This window comes from Meles meles, chromosome 3 (genome assembly GCF_922984935.1).
Source record: "Meles meles chromosome 3, mMelMel3.1 paternal haplotype, whole genome shotgun sequence".
NCBI classification, from domain to species: domain Eukaryota; kingdom Metazoa; phylum Chordata; class Mammalia; order Carnivora; family Mustelidae; genus Meles; species Meles meles.
This window is the reverse complement of record NC_060068.1, coordinates 172665562-172680883: the sequence shown is the minus strand read 5'-3', so window position 1 is coordinate 172680883 and position 15322 is coordinate 172665562. Positions and strand designations below refer to the sequence as shown.

At 53.3% G+C, this 15322-nt stretch overlaps 1 protein-coding gene across 3 annotated transcripts in view; it reads left to right on the top strand.

The window, feature by feature from the left end:
• The window catches only part of TRIO (trio Rho guanine nucleotide exchange factor), a 225404-nt gene extending 210338 nt beyond the window's left edge, over positions 1-15066 (top strand). For 2 of the 3 annotated variants that reach the window (XM_046000363.1, XM_046000364.1), the window contains 9 exons: positions 2847-3094; positions 4734-4872; positions 5745-5772; positions 5974-6136; positions 6402-6523; positions 7819-7897; positions 9588-9788; positions 12011-12149; positions 12722-15066. In XM_046000363.1, coding sequence (XP_045856319.1) covers positions 2847-3094; positions 4734-4872; positions 5745-5772; positions 5974-6136; positions 6402-6523; positions 7819-7897; positions 9588-9788; positions 12011-12149; positions 12722-13270 — 1668 coding nt within the window. In that variant the 3' untranslated portion in view covers positions 13271-15066. Of the gene's footprint in view, positions 1-2846; positions 3095-4733; positions 4873-5744; positions 5773-5973; positions 6137-6401; positions 6524-7818; positions 7898-9587; positions 9789-12010; positions 12150-12721 lie in introns of those variants that run through there. The other variant, XM_046000365.1, reaches the window with a different exon arrangement.
• The last annotated feature ends 256 nt before the right edge of the window (positions 15067-15322 follow it).

Genomic DNA, 15322 nt, shown 5'->3' with positions numbered 1-15322 from the left:
ACTTATTTGCCCTTGACTTTAATTTGCAAAAATAAGTGGTCCAGGCAGGCGTCTGCTGCAGTGGCTGTGACCCGTGTCGTCTTTGTGGGTGCCTTACAATGACCGGGCAGTGTAGCCTGGCCCCTGGTTGGGTCTGAAATGCTAGGAAAGCAGGTGAGCACCTTCAGCCAGAGGAAAAGAGGCAGAGGTGCGCAGGGATGCCATGCCTGTCCACATCTGGCTGAATACTCGGGAGGCAGGCGTGGCCTTACAGCGAGACCCCTGCAAATTGGGGAATTGGGCTGGGGAACAGCTCCCGAGCTCCTCCTCACCTGGACACTCCCCTTCCGCGGATGAGGAGCACTCAGAGTCTGTGCTTCAGAATGAACCTCAGATGCCATGCTGGTCCCCGGGCCGCCCGAGAGCACACACAAATCACCGTCACCACCCGGCTCCCTCCCAGGATGCCCTGGGACAGAGGCACAGTCTCAGGTGCCGTATGTTCCAGCTTTAGCCTGCAAAAGGTTTCCTTAGGTGGTAGGTCACCTGGAAAGGGAGATTGCTAGTGTTTTGGTGAGTCAGAGTGCCTTACAGAAATGCCCTGGAAGGCCGGGAAGACCACTAGGGGCCTAAATGGGGATGTGAACATGTCCTCTAGGACTCTTACATGTTCTGTTTAAAAGGAACTGTCGCCCTGCCCCATTTCTACCCAGTTGGGTCATCTTATCCTCCTAGTGGGTCAGCAGTGACCACCTTCCTTCTTGACTACTTCCACGGAGCTGTCTGCAGTCACAGCCAAGCAGCCGTGCCCAACCCGTGGCCTGGGTTCTTCTTGCTCCTTTCATGGGCACCTTCTGGAAAGTTCTGCTGAGAGCAGGAGTGGAGTGGATGTGGACCAACCCACATGGTGACTGTGCCAGCCCCCAAATGTGGATGCACAATCTGTCTGCACCTGCCCACCGGCAGCGGTAGAAGTGCACCCCTGCCTTCGTCTCCGAGGCCAGACGGCCCACGCACACGCCTAACCCCCCCCCCATTCTGTAAGGGGGTGATAATTGTGCCAGCTGGGAAGGTGGCTTCGAGCACTAAGGGAGATAGATTTTAAATACCTGATCCTTAGCTTGGCGCATAGGGGATGTTCAGAAAATACTAATAGCAATCATTATTGTGGCAAAATTATGAGAAAGCTTGGGATGCTCTGTGGCCAAAAGCAGCTGTGCCACATAAGCTGCTTTTTGTTGGCATTTTCCAGCAAATTTGGCTTTATGATCTCAAAACTATTGGGTGTTGCTAAGTCAGAATAAAGTACATGCTAAGAGAATACAATGGCATAAATGAATATGCACAGGCCGTAGCCTAACGTGGACAGCATGGGGACCCACGAGAAGCAGGAATCCGCAACAGACCCTCAGCTGAGACAGAACCAAAGCTTGGCACCCTGCTGCGTTGGGGCCAGAGTCCTAGCTCCGCACCCCGGAATCCTCCGCACACTGGCTTGTTAACGGCGGCCCACCTGTCCGCTCCCGAGCATCCTAACACCAGCTCAGTAGCCCAGGGCTGACAGGCACGTGGCAGGGTTGGCTGACAGTTGCAACCATGCCACCTGGGAGCTGCCCCGGGCACCCGAGAGCCCAGCAGAGGCTAGCATTCTCGGAGCCCAGGGGACCCGCGAGCAGTCAGACGACATCGTTGGTGGGAGCCTCTGAGGACAAGCTACCAGGAGCAGGGCCTGACGCCCTTTCCCGCATCCCACCTGTTGATAGGGGACATTGAGCAAGATGTAGCTCAGGATGTGCCCTTGGTGTCAGCTTCCTCCTCCTCCCCTGGAACAAAAGGGTCTCTTGGTACATGACAGCTGGGGACAAATACTGCCATTTGCCATTTGCGTTTCTTCTACTCAGCAGCTGACACCACTCAGCTTGTGGGCCTAGGTAGGTGGCCTTAAGAAACGATCTGTGTTTTACTCTTGCAGTCTTGCCTCATTGAGTCGCTGAATATGTTTGCGTGTCTGCTACGTGTCCGTCACTGTGGTGGACCTTAGAGACACACGGTGAACAAAGAGACTGGGCCCCGCTAGGACTCCAAAAGAGAATAGGTTTTGTCATGCCAAAGGCTGTTCCCGGAGCTTGAGTCATGGGGCCAGCGGTGTCCACAGCTGCTCTGCAATGCTGTGTAATCTTTGTGTTCCCGTGGCAACACCACCTTCGGGACAGTTGAGTCGTGCAAATTCAGGGCCGCTCACTGAGGGCCACATAGAGCAGGCAGAGTAACTATCAGTGAGAGCAGAACAGCGCTGATTCCCGTTCAGGTGTTCCGCATTCTTTTCAAAGGAGAAAGAGGTAAAAGTGATGAGGCCTGGCAGCAGCTTGTCAGGGTCCTTGGACACGTGTTCTCGGGGAACGTTTTCTCTGGCAGACTTGGGGTCGCTCCGTCATCTGCTGAGTCAGCTGAAGAGCTACTCTCTGTGGCCTTTGAATGGAATAATACTTTTTTTAAATGAGCCCGGTAGTCCCAGTGACAAGGCAGCATGGCATCCGCAGGAGGACTGAGCCCTTCCTTGGAGGGTGCAAGGAAGATGGGATTAAAACAGTAGATGAAGCTCCCAAAAGCAAAGTGTCATCATTGCGGTGATTGAATCTAGATTGTTCCTTGCATTGCTTTCTAGAGAAATCCTGATTTTTAATGACCCAAAAAGAGGCACAAAGATAACTAAAGAGAGCATGGAGAGGAGGGCAGGTGCCTCCGTATCTGTCTGGGGAGCCCTGCTCTGGGTCTTCACACTGCAGCGCGCGCTGACGAGCGAGTTCATGACATCAGATCTCGTTTCAGTTCCCCTCTGCCTTTTGTTTTGGTCTTTCCTGCTCCAGAGTGAAAGTAGCAGCGGTAGCAACATCTCCACCATGTTGGTGACACACGATTACACGGCAGTGAAGGAGGATGAGATAAACGTCTGTCAAGGAGAGGTCGTTCAAATTCTGGCCAGCAATCAACAGAACATGTTTCTGGTGTTCCGAGCCGCCACTGACCAGTGCCCCGCAGCCGAGGGCTGGATTCCAGGCTTCGTCCTGGGGCATACCAGTGCAGTCATCATGGAGAACCCCGATGGGACTCTCAAGTGAGTCCCCGGCAGGCCAGCCGAGGGCCAAGGGGCCTGCGCGCGAGGGAGGCCTAGTGGCCCTGGGAGGAGGAGGCCCAGCGAGAGAGCAGCGTCGTCGTCTGTCGGGGCGAGTTCATCTCTGCGCACAGTGTGGAGCCCCAGAGTGAGGGCGGGGTGGCCCTTCATCTCTCAGACTTGTTCTGACTGGCTCTTTTAATAACCTCCATTTGCAAACAGACAGCCTTTTTAAGCTACTAGGGTATTTACAATGATACTATAGTCTCCAAAGGTCCCAGGCTGGGGATGAGGATTCCCCCAAGGACCTCTAACTCCTTAGCAGGCTGTGCCGAGGCTGCAGCCGGGCAGACGCTCATTCCGGGAGCTGCCGGCGAACATCTGTGTGGTGCCGTCACCATCACGCCTCACCTCTGCTAGAAGGTTCATTCAGTTAGGAAATGACCAGTTTTGCTGTATTAAGTTTTGTTTTGTTTTTAAAGATTTTATTTATTTGACACAGAGACAGAGATCACAAGTAGGCAGAGCAGCAGGCAGAGATAGAGGGGGAAGTAGGCTCCCTGCTGAGCAGAGAGCCCGATTCAGGCTCGATTCCAGGACCCTGAGATCATGACCTGAGCCGAAGGCAGAGGCTTAACCCACTGAGCCACCCAGGTGCCCCTTGTTTTGTTTTGTTTTGTTTTTTAAAGAAAACTGAATTCAGGTGCTGCCCTTCCCTGAATCTATTTGACTGTGGTAGGGATCGGCCCAAACCAGCAGACCCAAAGGCATGCTCCTCTCCAAGCATGGAGGACCCTTGTCTGGGTTCGCAGCTCAGCTGGCCGGCATCCCAGCACCACCCTGCACCTCCGGGCTTGGACCTTGCTGTTTCACAGGGAAGGGAGCCTTGAGTTCAGGCTACAGAGAGCCTCTTCTCAATCCCCTTGTCCTGTTTCTCCTTGATAGGCATGTTCTAGCACATTCTTCAAGAGTCCCATTTTGTACTTTGTTTTTATCAAAGAGTGTTTTGGGGCCTTATATTAGGATTCTCCAGAGAAATAGAACCAATAGGAGAATAGGGGAGAGAGATTGTGTGTGTGTGTATGTGTGTGTGTGTGTGTTTATGTGTTCCAGGGAGGAAGCAGGTAATGTAAGGAATTGGCTCACACGGTTATGGAGACTAGGAAGTCGGAATCTGCAGTGAGGGCCGCAGGCTGGGGACCCATTCTGCTAGAGAATTCCCTCTTGCTCAGGGAAGCCCGTCTGTTTGTTCTACTCAAACCTTCAGTTGATTGGAGGGGGCCTCCAATGTTGTGGAGGGCAGTGTGTTTTACTCTACCAATTAAAATGTTAATCTCATCCAGAAACACCCAGAACAATGTTTGATTACATTTCTGGGCACCCAATAGCCCAGTTAAGTTGATACATAAAATTAACCATTACCAGCACTTTGGTATTTTTAATCCTCAAAAGTGAAGAGCTGCTTTCCCTTCTGAGGGTTGAGACCCACAGGGTTTCCCTCAGCAGAGCTCACTGGTGCCAGGGAGCCTCAGTCACCCCCCAATCCTGAAGTGGGCTACTCAGCTTTTCTCTAAGGCTTTCAGGAATCGCTTGCTGAACACTGGAAAGATGTAACACTACCAACGTGTTATTTTCCCCCTAGGAAGTCAACATCTTGGCACACAGCACTCCGTTTAAGGAAAAAATCTGAGAAAAAAGATAAAGACGGCAAGCGGGAAGGCAAGTTGGAGAACGGTTATCGGAAGTCGCGGGAGGGGCTCAGCAACAAGGTGTCTGTGAAGGTGGGTAAGAGCATCTCCAGGAGCCTTGGCCATCCCTGTGGGTAAGCGGCATCCCTGGTGGCAGCCCAGAAGCCTGCCTCATTCATTCCCGGGGCAGCCGCTGGGCTAGCGGCAGCCCAGGAGTTGAGGGCCTGGCACCTGGCCTCAAGTTGCCACCTTCTGCCTCCCACCATCACCTCCTGCTGCCCTGTCGGCAGCTCCCGCAGCACTTTGCAGAGGGCTGGCGGGGACCGTGCTCTCGGCACAGGTGCGCATGCGCGTTTCCGGTCGCCGGGTACCTGCGTCGCTGACCAGGCGCACGTGTAGCTTACGAAGAACGCTGCCAGCCGCCCTGATAAAGAAGAGCCCAGGTTCTCCAGGAACAGTGTGAAGCAGCCGTGGCACAGACTTCCCCAGTGCCCGCCGCGCACTGCCGGGAAGTGACTGGAGGCTGGAGACCCAGGCTCACTGGCTTTAGCACATTCCTTCGTGCTCGCTTCCGTCAGCTTTATTCCCGTCAGACTGCCTTAAACCTAGCGGGGGGGCGGTTGCTTGCACAGCCCTAAAGGGAACACAAGGGCTCAGGTCGGGGCGCTGGCCGCCCTTCAGAAGGAAGGGGCCCAGGGACCAGCAGAACCCCGCCCACTGGATGAGGAAAATGGGCATTTCTGAGTTCAAGAGGCTCTTTTGTGTCTGCAGGTAGCAAAACAAAAATTCGCTGAAATTTGTATGACATGAGGCTTTTTGAGAGCATTTAAAGGCAGTGCAAATGTGCTCTGAAACCCACATAAGTCAGGTTGTATTCCTGTTGGTCGGTAGCCTGGGAATTAAAATAACATCTCTCAAAGCAGTTCATGTTTCTGGTCAACATCTGTGTGCTTTTTCCCTTTCAGCTTCTCAACCCCAACTACATATACGACGGTGAGCTCCGCTCCTTGTTCCTCTGCTTTTGCATAGTGTAGGGGCTACGGGGCACGTTGTAGAGCGCTGGCGCATAACCTGGGGAGCAGGTTTTCTGGGGCACTGGGGCATGGGCGACAACTCGTGCTCATTCTTGTTGGGATTGTGGGCGTGGGACGGGAGCCAAGGGTGACAGGTGTCAGTGACTCCTTTCTCTGGCAGTTCCCCCAGAATTCGTCATTCCCTTGAGTGAGGTCACGTGTGAGACAGGGGAGACCGTTGTTCTTAGATGTCGAGTTTGTGGCCGCCCCAAGGCCTCGATCACCTGGAAGGGCCCTGAACACAACACCTTGAACAACGACGGTCACTACAGCATCTCCTACAGGTGAGAGTGGATCTCGCTGGCAGTGAGCATGACCTCCGTCCACTGTGACCACCACAGTCCACCCCTCACTTACCCTCTGTACCCTGACGCTGCCCACAAGGGAGCATTTCGTACCGGGGTGTGCAAGAAAAGTAAAATCCCACTGAAATTCCTTGTCAGTACTTCCTCTGTCATTTTCTGTGACCCCCAAAGGAGAGAGGGTAGGGGTGGTCACTGGGGGAGCTGTGCCTTTGTGACCCACAACATGTTGTCCTCTGTGTGGCAGTGACTTGGGAGAGGCCACTCTGAAGATCATCGGCGTGACCACAGAAGATGACGGCATCTATACGTGCATCGCTGTGAACGACATGGGTTCAGCCTCGTCCTCAGCCAGTCTGAGGGTGCTGGGTAAGCGACACCCCTGAGCCGGGGGCACACATCTTCCCAGACTCTCGGGCCCAGAAACCCCGCCTCTGCGCAAACGCACTCAACAGGGTCTGCAATACTGACAGTGAGTCACTTGTGGGGCCTTCCCAATGAGAGCTGCAAGTGGCAGACCCCAGTGTCTAGGGCGTCTCGGTGAGGTGCACAGTGTAGGCCACTGACTGCAGGCCCTGGGCAGCCGAGCGGCCGGTGCCGTCCTCCGGGTTGGAACATGGTGTGTTCCATCTCCCAGTGCTCAAAACACATTCTCATATCTGACTTCTCTTTTATGTAATTGCTCAGTGGACACTTTGGCTCTGAGGGAATGTCCTATAAGTTGGTCTCTCGCAGACTGGAAGGAGAGGAAGGAGCACGGCTGAGGCCTGTGCGAACTCTGTGCCTCACTGAGACCTCACAGCATCCCTCCTGGGAGCGCAGGGCAACCACGATAGGACCCGGCTTCGCTCCGGTCTGAAGCCCTAGCTCCACGGCCCAGCAAAGCCTTGTTCTCTCTCCCTGGCCGGACCATGAGCTCCTAGAGGCAGAACCCACATCTCAGGCCCTCTTAAATTCCCGCTGGTCGCACTGACCTGGGTACATACTCAGTAGGCGACATGTACTGGTTGGTTTGCAGCTCTGGCTTCGCAGAAGCCAGCTGTGCAGTGCAGGGCGGCTGACATTGCCGTGCATCCTTCAGCTGCCCCGGCTCTAGGAAACTGCTTCCAAGAGCAAAAATAAGAATCTGACCTAAAAGGTGTATTGAGTCCGGGAGTGCCCTGTGTGTAGACAATGAACAGGACTGGCTTAGCATTTTTATCCCATGTGTCTTCACCCCAGGTATTTTAACCTCATTAAACCAGAGAAAGGAAATGATCTGATTCTGGGATCATGACACAAGGGAAAAAGAGAGTCTTGAATTTAAAAGGGAAGCATCTCCAGTGTTCTAATTTGTAAAAGATGTCACGGAAACTATGCAGGTGATTTTTGCTTTGTAAGAAATCAGTAGCAGAAGCTAAAGGAACTTCGGAAGCTAGAAGACTCCCACCTTGGAGATGTGAGTGGGAAAATAATGGAAAGGAAGCGTGTGTTTATTTCTGTCCCGTGAATCCATCTCTTTTCGTCCTAAGTCCCGGCCTGCGGTGTGCATTCACACTTCCAGCACAGGTCAGGTGCTCGGTAGCCACGTGTGGCTGCCGTATTGGACAGCACGGGCCTGTAGACTTCTTCCCCAGGAAGCGCCACATAAACCAAGCTCAGGGGTGATGCTGCTCTTTTTGCAGGTCCAGGGAGTGATGGGATCATGGTGACCTGGAAAGACAACTTTGACTCCTTCTACAGTGAAGTGGCTGAGCTTGGCAGGTATGATATAAAACCCAGGGCCCCTCCCAGGAGAGCAGAGTGGATGACATGACTCTCCGTAAGAGCAGACTGATATGGTTAGTAGGGAATTTTGCCACCAGTTAGAAGTTATGTGAATTATATTTGAAACATAATCTGTAATTGCCTTTTGATATTAAACATTGAGGGAGTAAAGATGTTTTCTGCTTGGGTTCCAAGAGAGAATTAAGGCCTAATGCCATAAGCTATCTGTTGATGTGATGACTTAACCCTCCTGCTGTGCCTCCAGGACTGTTCTGTCCTGCTCCTGGGGAAGTCAGAGGAGAGTTGCTCAGACCCTTTTTGGTTGACATTTAATTCTCTTGGGGAGTCCCAGTTGAGAAAGGCTGAATGGGTTCTTCTGATTGGAGATGTAGATTGGAGGGGCAGGGTCCTTCCTCCTGCCCAAACAGAGAGAAAGAGGCTGGTTCCCTCCAGAAGGGGCAGCCACGCCTGGGGCAGTGGCTCAGAAGTGTCCTGGCCCCCAGGCAGGCTCCTTCTGACTTGGCCCTGCTGCCCGTCCACACAGCACTTCTCCACATGCAGGGTCATGACCCATGTGGCGAGGAGGTGGTCAAAAGCATGCCAGCTGAACTTGTCTCTTTTAAAAAGCTTTCCAAGAGAACTGCCCCAGCAGCAGCCTCCTACAGTCCTGTGGCCACATTGGCCGTGCGCCTCCGGGTACCTGCTCACCCACCGGTATGTCAGGCTGACACGCGCTCGCTTACCCCTGCTGCACCAGACACACACTTGCTATCACTTCTGATGTGTGAATGATCAGGCAGATCTGTTGGTTTCTGCTGGGCTCAGCTGGCTGGGGCACTGGGCCTCTCTCCACAGCGACGTCCACACTGGGCTTCCTCGCCTGATGGTGGAAGCCTCTTAAGACAGCAAAAGCGGAAGCTGCAAAGCCTTTTAAGGCCCAGCCTCAGAAATCCACAACCACACTCCCCAGCATTGCGTGGGCCGACAAAACCCACCCGCCAGGCCAGGTCCAGTGCCAGAGAAATAGACCGTGCCTCTCTGTGGGCGGAGTAGCAAGGTGGTGTGGCCACTTCAGCATTTGTCTACGGATTTACCCGTAGACAACTACTCCTTGCGGTCCCCGCTGCTCCCAGAGTCATCGTCGGTAGTGGGCTCGGACTTGAGGTCCAGGTCCCTTTCATCCAGGTCAGGTCAAGGTGCTGCTGAGGCTTCTTGGGTACGGTTTACTGCGTAGGGCTTCAGAGGCCATGGGCTATCAGTGGGGACCAGACCCACACATGCGTCCCTTCTGAAGGTGGGGGGCGCGAGGTGACTGGAGCCACCACGTACAGCGCAAGCTTTTTGACGGGGTAAGGAAGGTTTTCCATGAGAGCAGAGGTGGGAGCTGCCTGCTAAGCCCCATGGTGTCACCTCTGCCACATCCAGAGGTCAGGAGGGCACGTGGCCTGGCCAGGTGCAGGGTGAGGAAACGGAGCCTGCCTCCAGGAAGGAGAAGACAGCGTCAGTGGCAGAGGGGCTCCGAGACCGGCAGGCTCCCTCGGGGTCACCCTGAGCCACCACTCCTCCACGAGTGCCCCGGGAGAGCAGGGGCTGCAGACAGGCCTCTGGTCCATTTAGGTTCGCAGAGTCTTTTCTCTGTGACATACTCAGAGTCCTCTGAAAGTGACCTTCTCAACCTGTTTTCCAGGGGCAGATTCTCTGTCGTTAAAAAATGTGATCAGAAAGGAACCAAACGAGCAGTGGCCACTAAGTTTGTGAACAAGAAGTTGATGAAGCGTGACCAGGTCACCCATGAGCTTGGAATCCTGCAGAACCTCCAGCACCCACTGCTTGTTGGCCTCCTTGATACCTTCGAGACCCCCACCAGTTACGTCCTGGTGTTGGAAATGTGCGTACGCACCCACTGCCCTCCCCTGTTCGTAAGCCTCAGCCTCAACGTCAAGTGATTTTACTGTTGTTTGTTCTCTGGGACAGACGGAAATCAGGATTTCAGGATCCGTATTTCCTGTAGTGTGCGTGTATGTGTATGTGTGTATGCCTATTGTCAGAGAACACAGTTCTAGAGCTTTCCAAAAATGGTAGAAAGAAGTACAGTCTTTAGCACATGCTGTCCAAATGAGGAGGCAGTGAGCCTAGCATCGAAACACCTCAGCACCACCCTGGTTCCCAGGCTCCTCAAGGGGCCAGGCCCCTGAAGACTCCTGCCCCTGCTAATGGCACCACATGGCTGCTGGGTGCCCGGGGAGCCTCGTGGGTGCTGAGTGGGCTCCCTGAGATCTTGCTCATGTCCGATGCTTCGGGCCTGCAGTCCTGCCCCTCAGAGCTCTGGTCCACTGCAGGATGGTCGGAATGGGAGAGTGAGATGCACCTTGCGCAGAGAAGGTCCTTGGGAAAGGGGGTGGGCCTCTGGCCAGAGCAGCCCCCAGTCCCGTGGGGCTCAGTGAGCTCTGTGTGCCACCCCGATAAGCAGTGCACTCACTCGTCTAAGGAGCAAGTGTGAAAACTGTGACCCAAGAGTGTGATCTTGGGTTGGGGGCCGTTTGCCTCCTCCGGGGGACATTTGGCCATGTCTGGAGACTTTTGTGGTGTCACAACTTGGGTTGGGGGTGCCGCTGACATCTAGAGGGTAGAGGTCAGGGGTGCTGCCCAACATCCTGCAGGGCCCGATGGGCCTGCAGCAGAGAATCACCTGTCCCCGAGCAGGGAAGCCCACTCTAGAACATTCTCGCCTCTCTGAAATATCTTGGCATTGAGCTGTGTTTAAATTCTGTTCCGTTCTGGCTGGAGATGCTGGGTGTCTGACAGCTACTGCTCATTTGGGGATTTTTTGACAAGAACTAGCCTAAAGTCCTCATCAAAAATCAACAAGACTTCCATTTCTGGCTGAAAATTTTAAGTGTGTTCAGCTGCCATTTCTTCTTAGTGGAAAACTGAATGGTTTGGTCTCACCGTTCTGTTACTAGGATTTCTTTTCATAACAAATTTCTCTCATCCAAGTACTGACCAGGCCCGACCCTGCTTAGCTTCCGAGATCAGACGAGATCGGGCGCGTTTAGGGTGGTATGGCCGTAGGCTTATAACCAATTTCTACCAAATTCTCCTCAGTTCCACTTTGTTACCCAACAAATGGCTGATTTTCTGTTTAGTTCCTGTTCCACAGCCAGCGGGCAGCGTAGCCCGGCGTTCAGAGAGCCTGGGGCCAGACCGCCTCGCTGCAGTGCTGGCCGTCCTGCGCGGCTGCTTGGCCTTGGGAAGGTTGGCGCGAGGATCTAGTGAATTGACAGTAAGCGTTTAGTTCCTGGCCCATGGGCAGCGCTGCCCTCGGTGGCTTTTCCGTGTCAAAGTCATTGACAGAAGGAAGCCTTTCGAGTCCAGCATGAATCCCTCAGCATCCTTGCTCCCGCTTCAGGGAAACGGGAGCTCTGCAGACGTTTGGATCGAAGGCACAGTTTCAGATCACAGGTCCCAGAACTGGGGGCGGCGAGCTGGGGAAGGACAGCCCTCCAACCCAGGTCGTGAGTGAGCAGGGGATGGAGAGCAGCGGCTGCAGGTGTTACTTACAAGGGGGCGGGGCCGAGGTCACTAACTGGTCACAGCTCCCCTCTGAGTGGTTGTTTCCAGAGGCACCCAGGAAAAGCACAGCGGGAACTTGGGTAAATGTCCAGGCCCCGGAGGCGTGTGGGACAGCCTGTCGTGCTGTGGAGCACCGGGGCGGCAGCTCCCAATGGCTGTCTTGTCAGCACACCTTGAGGTCTGCCTCTTTGCTTACGTTACCTCGTGTGGCCTTTCCATTGCCCGTCTTACACGTGACGGGACGAAGGCTCAGGGAGGTGTGGCACTTCATTCCGTCCTACAGCAGGTGCCTGCAGAGCGCCCCTTCCCCGCCCCTTCCCCACCACCTCTGAGGGCTGGGCGCCCTTGTTCCCCACGCACATCCGTAACAAGGTTGACCAGCAGTCCGGCTCTCAGCAGCCCCGCGCCCGTAGGCTGAGGTGTGCTCCTGAAACACCAGCCTGGTAGGACGCTAACAGTGGGCACGGACAAGCTGTTTGTTGCCTCTAAAGTGACCCAGCACCGTGACGAGTGTTGCACACGTTCCTGCCTCCACAGGGCTGACCAGGGGCGTCTCCTGGACTGTGTGGTGCGATGGGGAAACCTCACCGAAGGGAAGATCAGGGCGTATCTGGGGGAGGTTCTGGAAGCCGTCCGATACCTTCACAACTGCAGGATAGCACACCTGGACCTGAAGGTTAGTGGGGTTTCCCACCATGGCCCAGCCTCCCAGGGTGTCCACTGCACCAGGCCAAGAGGTGTGGGGGGACGGGGGACAAACAGGAGGAGGTGGGTAATGGGAACCCTGATATCTAATCTCCATTTTTAGGATTTTGCTCTCAATGATATAAACAGTCAGTAAAGTATAAGGTCAACATTTGAGATGTCACACATTTCAAGAGGTTCCAGAAAGTTCCTGTGAGCTTTGCGAGGCTGGTGTGGACTGGGTCAGTGGTAGCTGAGAAAGGAAGGTACTTTTACCATTAGAGCCAGGAGTGCAAGGGAACGCCCAGCTTCCTGAGGCAGCATTCTTCAGCTCGGTGCCTTCATGCTCACTTGCCAGGAGGGCCGTCTGCGGCGGGGGGGCGGCATTCCCTCTGTGTCGTGCCTCCTCCTCCTCCTCCTCTGTGGGCTGCACGCTCAGAACCGCCTGCCGTCTTGCGTGGGAATGCTTTCTTCCAGTTGACTTCGTTGATTCCTGGTGCGCATCCCGCATAAGCTTGAGATCGGGACCGATGGAAATGACCATTGTCTTACCCTGTCTTCTAGCCTGAAAACATTCTGGTGGCTCAGAGTTTGGCCAAGCCAACGATTAAACTGGCTGACTTTGGAGATGCTGTCCAACTCGACACGACCTACTACACCCACCAGTTACTGGGGAACCCCGAGTTTGCAGCCCCCGAAATCATCCTTGGGAACCCCATCTCCCTGACCTCGGATACATGGAGTGTCGGAGTGCTCACATACGTGCTTCTCAGCGGCGTGTCCCCCTTCCTCGACGACAGCGTGGAGGAGACCTGCCTGAACATTTGCCGACTAGACTTTAGTTTCCCAGAGGACTGCTTTAAAGGAGTGAGCCAGAAGGCCAAGGAGTTCGTGTGTTTCCTCCTGCAAGAGGACCCTGCCAAGCGTCCCTCGGCTGCGCTGGCCCTCCAGGAGCAGTGGCTGCAGGCAGGCCATGGCGGTGGCAAAGGGGCGGGCGTCCTCGACACGTCCAGACTGACTTCCTTCATTGAGCGGCGCAAACACCAGAACGATGTTCGACCTATCCGTAGTGTTAAAAACTTCTTACAGAGCAGGCTTTTGCCTCGAGTTTGACCTATCTTGAAGTTCTTTCTCATTCTCTTTCACCTGCCAATCAGCTGTTAATTTGAATTTCGAAGAGAAACACAAACCAACAGAACTGATGAGCTGCCGTATGTTCATCGTGTGACGCTGGGCTCCGAGCGAGCTGTGCTCGGCAGCGCCTGGGACTCGGGAGCGCGCTGTGCTGGGGTGGAGGACCTTCTCGCACAGCCTCGTGAGCGGACACCGCGTTGCTGCATCACAGTCTTTTATTCAGGTTTCTGCAAAAAATAAAAAGAAACTTTTTTAAACGAACATGAATAGAATTTTGCAAATTTAACATTTTCCAAGATTTATTCAAGGAAACGAAATGCCTATGTTCGACCACTGGTGTTCACGAACAAAACAGAGATGGTGGACCCCTCTGGGGAGGACTCACCCTCGTGGTGGCCGTCCCTGCGGCATCGTCCAGAGCTCGGGGTCCACCTAGCTCTGAGCTTTCCCAGCTGCCGGGTCTGTGTGCGTCTCGCTGGGACGCCAGACTGGGCTCCTGAAATGTGCATTCAACCTCAGACTTTTGCATAAAAATAGAATGAATCGTTCTGCTCTGATGAAATGTAGGCCTTACTTGTATATAAGACTGGTCCTGCCTTCAGTCTGTCCTTTCCTGTCCTGCCTTCCCTCCTGCTCCTCACCCGCTGCCCAGGGCTTCCACCGGGGGAGGTCAGGGGGCTCTGCCCATCCACCCAGGACATCAGGTTGGGTCCTGCCCTGAGCCCCAGTAGTCACTTCCCCGTGTTCCCACCCCTCCAAGCCGTCAATCAGATTGTTGAGCAGTATACAGTCAGATGAAAATACTGTAAATGCACTCATTGGGGGTTTTTGTTTTGTTTTATTTCATATCATGTGCAATGTTGTGGCTTTAACATTTTATGCAACTATTTATGAAGACCTCTGTTGTACCTGTAATAAATATATAGAAAAAGCACATACTTCGTACAGTGAGCTTTATGGTTTTGTGCGTGTGTCGGGGGTGGGGGGGGGTTGTAGCCCTGTGCTATCAGTTCAAGGAGATTTAACTCTTCGTGAAGTTTGTCAGTTTTGAGGACTGTAAAAAGTGATTTCATACTCTGAATATAAAACTGGATAATAGGGTAATGTTTTAAAATTTATTATGCTATTATTCAGAATGCCAAAGTATTATTTTTTTTTTTCCCAAAATCAGTCTGGACATTTACTACTTTTTAGACTTTTTGACATTCAACTTTCTGTACAGAAATTGGCTGGATTTTGAGCTTTTGGTAAGAAATAAAAGCCAATTAAGCCCTAGCCGCCCTGAGGCCGGCATCCGACGGCGGTGTCATTGGCAGAATTCATGCCACAGTGGGGAGGCCTTGGGGCGTGCCGTGGGGCTTCTGGGCACACTTGCATTTTTCGGGATGTCCTTTTTCCTTCGTTGTGTGAAATGCACAAAAGAGAGACCAGCCCGCGTCCCCAGCCGGCCAGACACCAGAGTCTTGAGCCGTGAACTGGCCTGGTTCAGCCCTGCCGCTTGCAGTGTATTTTATTTATTCCTTTGTTGGGTTTTTGTTTGTTTCTTGTAAAATTGTACAGAAACTTTTTAAAAGAAATTGGATTCAAAACTGGATGTGTATTCGTAACCTCACAACGTTTGTTTGTGTATTGTTTCTTTTATTCAGTTAAGTTTTTACATGATTTTGCATGTATATTTCTTTGTACAGAGACCTTACATGTTTACACAGTATGATGTGATGTGAATATTTTATTTTGCCATCAGTTATTTTAAAAAATTAAACATATTTGCCTGATTTTTGCGTTAGGCCTTTTATTTAAATTGATCACCATGGAATCGAAGAGAGACATCACTGAGGGAGACTGAAAGATTGACCTCTCCTAGGTCTGGCGGGGAGCTGGAGGGGAGAATGTTCTGGATTGGGAATCCGCTGTACAGGGCCAGAAATGGGAGTCGGTGAGGGGCCTGCAGATTGGTTCCCAGAGTCCAGACTCCAAAGACACTGGTGCATAAATCAGATTTCAGGGGTGTGCGGTGGGGCTGCACCTCGT